Raw genomic sequence first — 11,208 nt, forward strand, 5'->3', positions numbered from 1 at the left:
AAAAGCCAGGTGTAGTGGTGTACATCTGTAATCCCAGCTACTTGGGAGGCTGAGGCAGGAGAATCACTTGAACCCAGGAGGTGGAAGTTGCAGTGAGCCGAGATCGCGCCACTGCACTGCAGCCTGGGCGATAAAGTGAGGTTCCATCTCAACAACAACAACAAAAAGGGGAAAGAAAAGAAAGACTGGGAAAGCTACAGAAGACAAGATTCTTTCTGCACACACCCTTGCTGGCCAGAGACAAAGCTGCTGATTTCTGCAGCTGCACTGGGAACTATAAATCAGTAGAACACAGCCCAGACACCCCCTCATTCCACCCCACAGCCCCCAGCCGGTAACGGGGCCGCTGTAGCCTGCAGAGGATGGTAAATTGCTCATTTAAGCCAGACTTTCTGCTCTACCCCCACGATTATCCCTCTTCCTGTGCGTGTTATGACATTCCGTGTGGCCAATTTGATTTTGAGGTCCCAGGACTCTTGAGGTTAATGAAATCATGCCTTGCCCTTGCACAGCCCCCTGCCTCTCAAAGTCCAGACATCTGCCAGGCAAGGGGAAAGGAGAATCTGAGATCACAGCATTTAAAAGTCATTCTTTTTAAAATCTCAGGGTTGGGCGACTGTAATCCCAGCACTTTGGGAGGCTAAGGCAGGTGATCATCTGAGGTCAGGAGTGTGAGACCAACATGGCCAACATGGTGAAACCTCATTTCTATCAAAAACACACACACAAAAAAAAAAATTAACCAGGCATGGTGGCACATGCCTGTAATCCCAGCTACTCAGAAGGCTGAGGCAAGAGAATCGCTTGAACCCAGTGGCGCAGGGATTGCAGTGAGCCGAGACTGCGCCACTGCACTCCAGCCTGTGCAACAGAATGAGACTCCGTCTCAAATAAATAAATAAGTAAGTAAGTAAGTAAACAATAAAATAAAATCTCAGCCATGGCGAGAGGGGCCTGAAATTCTGCTTGTCTTTTCTCCACCCGAATCTCCATGGCCAAACCTCCACCCAGTGGTTTCCCAGTGTCTACTTGCACACTTCAGTGACAGGAAGCTCCCTACATTACACAGCAGCCCATATCTTCTTGGAGAGTTTTGACTGTTGGCAAATTCTTTATAGAAATAATGAAATAGCTGGGCACGGTGGCTCACGCCTGTAATCCCAGCACTTTGGGAAGCTGAGGTGGGCGGATCACGAGGTCAGGAGTTAGAGACCAGCATGACCAACATGAAGAAACCCCATCTCTACTAAAAATACAAAGTTAGCCGGGCATGGTGGCTCATGCCTGTAATCCCAGCTACTCGGGAGGCTGAGGCAGGAGAATCACTTGAACTCGGGAGGCAGAGGTTGCGGTGAGCCAAGATCACACCATTGCATTCCAGCCTGGGCAACAAGAGCAAAACTCCATCTCAAAAGAAAGAAAGAAAGAATGAGATGTGTGCAAACACACATGTCCAAGAATGTTCACAGCATTATGTATTATTACTATTTTTTTGTTTTTAGAGACAGGGTCTTGCTATGTTGCCTGGGCTGATCTTGAATTCCTGGGCTCAAGTGATCCCCCACTGTGGGCTCCTTTGCAAAGTGCTGGAATTATGGGGGTGAGCCACCATGCCCAGGCAGCAGCATTAGTTAGATTGGCATAATATTGGAAATAATAAAAGTCACTGGAAAAAGAACACATTCCTACAATGTAGCCATCAAAAATCATGTTTTCAAACTAGAAGGGCACATGCTTACCATATAATGTTAAGTGAATAGGCATCTCACAAAATATTACATGCAATGTCATCATGACTTCGACATGTCACCCTGATTTCACTAAAATGGAAAAACAAAGCTGGGTGTGTTGGCTCATGACTGTAATCCCAGCACTTTGGGAGGCCACGGTGGGAGGATCACTTGAGTCCAGGAGTTCGAGACCAGCCCAGGCAACACAAGGAGATCCCCATCTCAGAAATAAAAATAAGCCGGGTGTGGTGGCTCACGCCTGTAATCCCAGCACTTTGGGAGGCCAAGGCAGGCAGATTACCTGAGGTCAGGAGTTCAAGACCAGCCTGGCCAAGATGGTGAAATCCTGTCTCTACTAAAAATACAAAAATTAGCCGGGCGTGGTGGTGGGCGCCTGTAATCCCAGCTACTTGGGAGGCTGAGGGAGGCGAATTGCTTGAACCCAGGAGGCAGAGGTTGCAGTGAGCCAAGATTGTGCCACTGTACTCCAGCCTGGGTGACAAGAACAAGACCCTGTCTCAAATAAATAAATAAATAAATAATTGAGAAACAGAGAGACAGAAAAGAGATGGGAAGGGAATACACCAAAATGAAAAAGCTCTTTTCTTTGTGGTAGGATTATGGATAACGTCTGTCTCTGCTTAAATTTCTCCATATTTTCTGAAATAAGTTTGTTACCTTTATTGTAGAAGAAAATTTCTTTCTTTCTTTTTTTTTTTTTTAGATATGCGGTCTCAGGCGAGATGTAGTGGCTCACACCTGTAATCCCAGTACTTTGGGTGGCCAGAGGTGGGCAGATCACATGAGGTCAGGAGTTCAATATATGGGATCTTGCTTTGTTGCCCAGGCTGGACTGCAGGGGCACAATCATCGCTCACTGTCACCTCAAGTTCCTGGGCTCAAGCCATCCTTCCACCTCAGCCTCCCAAGCAGCTGGGACTACAGGTGCATGCTGCCATGCTCAGCTAACTTTTTAATTTTTTTGTAAAGACAGGGTCTTGCCATATTGTTTGGGCTAGTCTCAAACTCCTGGACTCCAGTGATCCTCCTGCTTTGCACCCAGCTGAAAATTTATAATACTGAGTTGATAAACTTTCCCTATACCACCCACTCAATAATTCTAGTTCTGGTTCACACCTGTAATCCCAGCATTTAGGGAGGCTGAGGCAGGTGGATCACTTGAGGCCAAGAGTTCGAGATCAGCCTGGCCATCATGGTGAAACCCCGTCTCTACTAAAAATACAAAAATTAGCCTAGTATGTTGGCACATCCCTGTAATCCCAGCCACTCAGGAGGCTGAGGCAAGAGAATCACTTGAACCCAGGAGGCAGAGGTTGCAGTGATCCGAGATCGCGTCACTGCACTCCAGCCTGGGCAACAGAGCAAGACTCTGTCTCAAAAGAAAAAAGAAATTCTAGTTCCTGAGGCTCAAAAAATGTCCATCAAATGAATGCAAAGCAAGTCTGACTCCTCTTCTAAAGAGTCATAATTATAGAAAATGCTTATTGACCACATACCAAATGCCTAACTCTGTGCTGAAGTCCCTCACATCAGGCCTCGTGAACTCCTCCAAACCACTCCATGAGGGTCTCTCGCTGCTTTCACAGACGAGAAAGCTGAAGCTCAGAGAGGGTGTGTATGTACTGCTCAAGCTCACTCTCTTAGTAAATGGCACAGCTGGGATGTCATTCCAGGTCAGTCTGGATCCAATGTCTAGGCTCTCAATGGCTGCCACCCATGGAGACGCTTCAGAGATTTGCAGACAGCAATCTACCCTCTACCCCGTCCCCGTTCCTCGTTTCTCTACCTAGACATCCCCAGCACTCGCCTCCATTCCGCCATGTCATGGACAGCAGCAGCAGATAGAAACATGGAGTGATTTTGGTGTCAGAGAGGCCTGCGTTTGAATCTCAACTCCACCCCTCTCTTGCTGTGGGAGGCACTTGTTCCCTCCGAGCCTTCTTGTCCCCATTTGCAAATGAGAACAGAAAGCCCCCATTGCAGGGCTGTGGTGCAGCTTGCATACTTCAACCTCAATATGGCCTCTGGCTCCAGAAGCCTCCGGCATGTGGCAGAAGCTTAGGAAGAGGCTCTTCAGTGTTCTCAGTGACTTCTATGGACCCACCCCAGTGTGTCTGTAAGTCACACACACTCCCCAGGGAATGAGCCCAAGACCCAGGAAGAAGCAGGCTCCCGGCAAGACCAAGAGATGTAGCAGGAACAGCCTCCAGGGCTGCTGCTCATTCTCTCTGCTCAGCCTCACCAGAAGTCATCTGGCCCAGCCTCCTCCTGCTGCCTCCTTTTTTTTTTTTTGAAATGGGGTCTTGCTATGTTGTCCAGTCTGATCAACACCTTAGCCTCTTGAGTAGCTGAGATTACAGGCATGCACCACCATGCACAGCTTCCTGCCTTCTTGTTAGGTCCAACAACACTCCATTTCAGAAAGAGGACGGCTGAGGCCAAGGTTTTAATGGCCCCATCCAAGGTCACATGGCTCTCTTTTCATTGCCCTGAGCCACCCTCTCTAGTCTCCCCACACTGAGCCCCTCCCCAATCAACCCACCCCTCACCTCCCCTCCCCCCGCCAAATTCATTCTTTTGAACACCGTTCTGCACAGACTGCTCCAAAATCCCCCTCCCCATGGCCTGTGACCCGAAGCTCCCTCATTTCCCAGCACGCCATCCTTACCAGGGGACCCTTGAGGACCTGTCCAGTCTCAGCTCCCACATCCAGACTAGAACCTCAGCAAGGCCTCTGGCCCCTCACACAGTCATGCTGGGCCTGTCTCCAGGCCTCTCCTCAGCCCTGCCTCTCCACAGTCCCACGAGAACACCTGCCTCCAATTACCTGGGGCTGCTCTACCAGGTGCACCTCCTCAGGAATCATGGGAGGCTCCTGAGCCCAGCCAAGCTCAGCACCCAGCAGGTGCTTTTGATACTATGGTAAGGAGGACACCTGCTTACGACGCTTTTCCTGCTTTTGTCCCTGCAGCCTCTCCATCCTCATCCTCACAGCCACCCTGGTCCCCAGCACTCTCGTCTCAGCCCCGGTGAACTGGTGAATCGTTGCTCCTGTGATTCTCTCTGGGATGCTCTGCCCGCACCTCTCCAGGGAGCCAACTGCTGCTCCCCCTCCACGATGCACAGGCATCCCCTCCTCTGGCTGGGTCTGGGGACTCCCTGGACTCCCATAGTTCCAGGGAGCTGCACTTGTCTGTGGAGTTGCAACTAAGCGGGGGTGGCACGGGGCATGGCTATGTTAGGAGCCAGGGGGCATATGGAGGTTTAAGTTGTGGGTCTGGGCAGTGAGAGCTGAGGCTGGACAGGCCTGGCACGGGTCAGCATCAGCAAATGCTTTACTGACTGAGTACATGTGCAGGCAATGTAGGACATGGGAAAGAGCCCAAGGTGGAAAACGTAGACGACTAGGCCTCAACAGCCCACCTGCACTCTGCCCACCTGCAGCCGCTGCAGGAGTGCCAGGAAACCACAGTGCAGGGCATACCAGGTGCTATGCTATGGCCTTTCCATGCTCAATCTCTGTGAGTCCTCCCAATAACCTGTCATATCACCCCAATTTTTTTTTTTTTTTGAGATGGGGTCTTGCTCTGTCGCCCAGGCTGCAGTGCAGTGGCACCATCTTGGCTCACTGCAAGGTCAACCTCCCGAGTTTATGCCATTCTCCTGCCTCAGCCTCCCGAGTAGCTGGGACTACAGGCACCCACCACCATGCCTGGCTAATTTTTTGTATTTTTAGTAGAGACGGGGTTTCACCGTGTTAGCCAGGATGGTCTCGATCTCCTGACCTTGTGATCCGCCTGCCTCGGCCTCCCAAAGTGCTGGGATTACAGGCCTTAGCCACCGCTCCCGGCCTTCACCCTAATTTTTTAAATGATAAAATGAGCCGGGCACAGCAGCTCATGCCTATATCCCAGCACTTTGGGAGGCCATGGTTGGCGGATCACTTGAGGTCAGGAGTTTGAGACCAGCCTGGCCAACATGGTGAAATCTCCCATCTCTACTAAAAACACAAAAACTAGCTGGGCGTGGTGGCGAGTGCCTATAATCCTAGCTACTGGGGAGACTGAGGCACAAGAATTCCTTGAACCCTGGAGGCAGAGGATGCAGTGAGCCGAGATCGTACCACTGCATTCCAGCCTGGGCAACAGAGTGAGACTCCATCCAAAAAAAAAAAAAAAAAAATGAGGCTCAGGGAAGTTAAGCTGGTTTTGCCCAAAGCCACACCTCTGGGACACGGATAGAGACTGGGCGCTCCCTGACCTCTAGCCACAACCTTTACCACTGCACTGTGTCATCTCACTGGAATCTCTCCTGGCCCAGAGGCCCTGGGTCCAGACCCCAAGAGAGGAGAGGGAGACAAGAAGCCAGGGGCTTCCAAAACCAGGACAGCGATTCAGTGCTACAAATTCTGCCTAGAAGACACTTCAGCATTTTCCGCAGCAGCTTCTGGAACCTCAGCAGGAGACCGAAGAGACAAGCAGAACCCTTCATTCACCTGTCCCAACCCTGCCACAGTCCACCTGCCTGGTCCAACTCCCCTCCCTGCTGGGTGCTGCAGTCACCTTAGATAGGAGGGAAAACGCGGTGCTTTGCCAACATCATCTCATCCAATCCTGAGGACAAAGGTACCTATGAGGTAGTACTTATTACCCACATCTTCCCGATGAAGACAGAGGTGTCATGAGGCGATCTGGCTTGCTAAAGCTCTTAGTAAGTAGCAGAGTCAGCATTTGATACACAGAGAAAAATCAGAAGAGACACGGGCTGAGGTGAGATCAAGGGGCAGAGAAGCACACAGGCTGAAGGCGTCTCGTGCAGGTCGGCCGGGGCTGGCAGGAGGCAGGGGGTGCTGTGAGGTACAAACTTGCGGAAACCTGGCTCAGGGCGCAGAGAAGGCAGGGAGACAGAGAAGGCTGTGGAACAGACAGCCAAGTGGGAAAGCACTGACTCCTTGCCCAGGTTCTGGGTCAGGCCACCCAGGATCTGGGCCAGGCAGGAGGAAGAGGGGGTCACCTGCCACAGGTGAGGGGCCTGCTAAGCCCATCACACCTCACCTAGCCAGTGGGCTGCCCGTGGGAAGTCTCTGAGATGCCAGCCCAGCAGAGGACGCTGACTCTGCCCAGAAGGAGGAGTTGTCCAGTGTCCGCTCTGAGGACCAAGGCATCCCCATGGCCAGCATGAGTCATCATGTTGACCAATCCCACAAGCAGGAGGAGCGGGCCAATCCCACAAGCAGGAGGAACGTGGGACCACCTGTCCACAGAAGTCCTGCTCACGCTTCACAGAAGCCTCATTCCCTCAAGGCACAGGCTGTTTGCTAAAAATGCAATTCCCAGAGGCCCCTCTCAGGCCCCCAGGATGAGACAGCTTCTCAGGTGGCTCCTTGGAGGGGAGACAGGACAGAGTGTGGGGCCTGCGGGACAGAGGGTGCTTCTGACCTGGAATTCTGAGACTCCTGGTTCCTACGTTCAGGCCCTCATCAGCGTCCTGCTTCCCAGCCACAGCTCCTCCCTCAGCTTTTGACTCAGTTTCCCCCCCATCCTTTAGCTCTGCAGAGGCTTCTCTGATCTCTCTGTGTAGCTGAGACCCTCCCCTGCCTCCATCATGGGCTCCCAATCCCCTACATATTTTCATAGATAGCCCCTGCCACAGCTACAAACTTCAGTTTATTGGATGACTGGGTGACGAATGTCTGTTTCTCCTACCAGACCCTAAGCTCCGGAAGGTCTGGAGCACGGTGGGGTTTTTTTTTCTCGGCATTTAGCACAGAGCGTGTAGAGTGTTGTAGAATGAGTTAATTCTTTTCCTTCCTTCACACAGAGCCCCTCCCTGTTCTCAAAGAGCTTAGGGTCTAAAAGGCTCAGATATCACACATTATGCCACTTAATCCTCACCCCCACCCTGGAGGCGCTGTTGGTGTTCCCACTTTAATGAGAAGAGCTTCAGACAGCTCATCACTAGCCCGAGTACGCAGCAAGTTAAGTGGCTTTGAACTCAGATATGTCTGGTCCAGAGCCACAGCTCTGCCCACTACACCACCCTGCTTTCCTTCCCCAAGGGTCTCTGAATCTTCTCTTGCTCACTGTCCCCTGCCCCCACCCCCCACACGCTGCTTAAGCTCAGGACTGACAGGCAGAATTCGCTCACTCAACCATTCCTTCACTCAACCCAGCAGCCGGTTCATGTACTGGCTGTCTTCTAAACAGGGCCTGCCACAACGAGATGGAGCGCAGCTCGAGGAGCCCTTCAGGGGAGCAGGGTCCTTTCTCCCGCCCGGGCTGCCCCCTCTGAGGCTTTTCCAGCAGAAGCCAAGACCCAGGCAGCTACCCTGCCCTCAGACTCTCATTCACTGCTCCCTGGGGAAGGACTAAGCGCCAGCCCTTACCATTCCCCCTCCCCAAAGGACAGCAGCCTAAAATACACAGGCTGAAAAATGCAGAGGAGCACAGTCCCCAGGTCTCTGCACTCTGAGGACTCTAGGACAAGAGGAGGGACAAAGTCAGGCACGATGGCTCCGCGTGTAATCCCAGCACTTTGGGAGGCCAAGGCAGGAGGATCACTTGAGCTCAGAAGTTTGACACCAGCCTAAGAAACATGGCAAAACCCTGTCTCTATAAAAAATACAAAAGTTAGCATGGCGTGTGCCTGTAGTCCCAGCTACCCAGGAGCCTGAGGTGGGAGGATCGCATTAAGCCCAGGAGGTCGAGGCTGCAGTGAGCTGTGACTGCAACGCTCCAGCCTGGGCAACAGAGAGAAATCTTGTCTCAAAAATAAAAGAGGGACAGAATTCTGCCACCCTCCTTCCAGCCAATGCTTTGACTGTCCTCTACCCCAGACAACTCTGGAGAAAAGTTTTGGACTTAAGTCACAGACTAGGGTTCTAGCTCTGGGCCTGGTGCCAACTGTGGTACCCTCCGAGAATAAGTCACTTTGCCTCTCTCTGAGCCGCAGATTCCTCATTTTATCTGCAGGATGCAGGTGCTGATGATAATTCTAATGCCTGTCCCATAGGATTGAAGGTGAGGATTCAACCATTCAGACCCAGAGATACAGTTTTCACGTAAATGGTTGACCAGCGAAATGTCTTGGCAACGGGGACCCCTAGGGGCCCGCTAAGGTGTTTGCGTACACTTGGCAATGCGATTCCGGGAAGGCTGTGAGGGAATGCCCCTAGCAGGCCGAGCCCAGAGCCTCCCTACAGTGGACCTTCAGCAGTGGGAGCCCCTCCCCTTGCTCAATGGTAGTGGGGAAGCCGTGTTCAGTCAGCCCACCAGTCAGGGGCCCTGAGGAAAAGGTTGGAAATGAGACCGAACACACTGATGCTCAACTTTTCCCAGACTTGGGCACCTGGAGCTCCCCTAGACAGGGCAGGTGCCAGGAACCTGGAGCTCTCAGAATCACAGCTACTCTCAGGCCCACCTTAGGACAAGCGTCTCCCTCCAGCTCCCTTCTTTAGTTGGATTCTCCAGGATCTAGAATCCTCGCTATACAGACAGCGTCCATTTACTGGGTCCAGGCACCAGGCCAGTGCGTTACGTGCTCTCTCACTGACACCTCACAACAACCCTGTGGAAGAAGATTTATCATTACTTCATTCTACAGATGAAGAAACTGCGGCTCGAAGAGGCGAAGTGATTCGCCCAAGTCACAGAGCCAGTTCATGGCAGAGCAGGGATTCATACCCAGGCCGGCCTGCCTCTAAGCCTACGAAGTGGGGAGAATCACTGACAAAGACACAAAGCAAAGATCAGTTCCGCCTGTGCTTGGGGGGAATTCTCTCCCTGTTGCTTGTGATGAGTCATGGAAAGCACAGGAAATTCTTGTACCCGCCACTCTTTCTGCAGGAGCAAAGATCTCCCAGAGATCGTCAATGCCGAAGCCCACTGACACCCGCACACCTCATCCCATGCTCCAACACACCGTGTTCTGCCCTGCAGACACCCCACACCCTGGAATTCATACTTTCCAATTGAGGAGATTGCTTCTCTATTCTTCGGACAGGGAAACTGAGGCGGATGGGAGGCGGGGCAGGAAGAATGGTGCCTGGGCATCCATGACTGGGCTGAGACTACAGTTCATCTCTCCAACCTCTGAGTCCACGATCTGACCTATGCCCTGCACGGTGGCATCACAGCCCAGAGAGGTTTAGGGCCATGTCCTCGGTCCACCAGCATGGAGGACCCATTTTCAACCAACAGTAAATACCAGGGCATCTTTGTTGTTTTAAGGATGGAAGTTTTCCTCTCAACCCTTATTGGCCATGTCTGAGCCTGTGGGCTGTATCAGGAGGGCTACTTCTGGGGCAAGCTGACGTCTTAGGCTCTCTGAGAAGGTCCCAGCACTTTCCATAAACTCCAAGAAGAGCACCTCACTTCCTGGGATGAAAACTCAAAATCCACTCCAGCCCAGACATACCTCTGCTGCCTTTGGCAGAAGAACAGACTGTTAGAGGAGGCAAAGAGAAAATGGGAGAGGGCATTTGTGAGGAGGGCGTGAGGCTTCTCTGAATCCTATTCAGAATTCCTGACCAGATGGCCACTGGGGAAGGGAACAGAGAACCGGTTGGCGACCCACAGCTGTCCCCATGGTATCCAGGAATCACTGACAAAGGCACACACAGCTGCACAAACACAGGTAGACGGCCACTCTGGACGCTCTGCTGCCCTCGGGGTTTCAGGGGCTTGACAAGAAACAACAGTCACATTGTTACATTCAGACAGAATCACAAACTGACTGTTAGGGACAAGCACACACCAGCAGATGAGCACCAAATATGACTTGGTAAGGGCCCCACGGCGAGGTGCTGGCTGACACCCGGCACACTCCTGTCTGCCCTGCCCGTACGGTGCCCTCACACCGGTCTCCTCAAAGGCCCGTGGCACCTCAGAGCAGCTCTGCCCACCCCATGGGCATGTTTCCGACGTCCAAACATACAGTTGTACCGTCACAACCATCCACTCACAAACTGTGACAGATACACAAACTGACGCCAAACTGTCCCACAAAGAAACAAGGGGATGCCAACAGATGATCAAATGTAATTTACTCAACTGCGGCGCAACCCCCTCCACCCCCCCCCCACACACGATGACACCCATTCCTGTGTCCCCCTCGATGTAAGTGGCCTCACCTCTCGCTGGGCCCCCGGTGCCCCCGCTGCAAGTGCGGAGGCGCGGGGAGTCCAGGGTCCGGGCTTGGGGTCCCAAGTTAGTGATCCCCACCCTCACCCCGGGCCCCATCCCTGCGGCGCCAGCCCGCAGCGGACTCACCGTACGATGCCGAACATGACGAGCACGTTGCCCAGCAGCCCCACGGCGCACACGGCAGAGTAGAGCGCAGTGATGGCGATTGCCAGGGCGAGGGACGAGGCGCTCCGCGCACCCGGCGGCCCCGACGCATTGGCGCCAGCGTTGGGGAAGGCGCTAGGGTAGGCGTCCGAGGAGTTGGCGAAGAGCGG

At 52.8% G+C, this 11,208-nt stretch overlaps 1 protein-coding gene across 1 annotated transcript in view; it reads right to left on the reverse strand.

Annotated features, from left to right (window-relative positions):
• OPRD1 (opioid receptor, delta 1) overlaps positions 1–11,202 on the reverse strand; it is a 71,368-nt gene extending 60,166 nt beyond the window's left edge. The window contains exon 1 of the mRNA XM_011955505.1: positions 11,021–11,202. Coding sequence (XP_011810895.1) covers positions 11,021–11,037 — 17 coding nt within the window. The 5' untranslated portion in view covers positions 11,038–11,202. The remainder of the gene's footprint in view (positions 1–11,020) is intronic.
• Between the last annotated feature and the right edge of the window lie 6 nt (positions 11,203–11,208).

This window comes from Colobus angolensis, unplaced genomic scaffold (assembly GCF_000951035.1).
Source record: "Colobus angolensis palliatus isolate OR3802 unplaced genomic scaffold, Cang.pa_1.0 Scaffold4, whole genome shotgun sequence".
NCBI classification, from domain to species: domain Eukaryota; kingdom Metazoa; phylum Chordata; class Mammalia; order Primates; family Cercopithecidae; genus Colobus; species Colobus angolensis.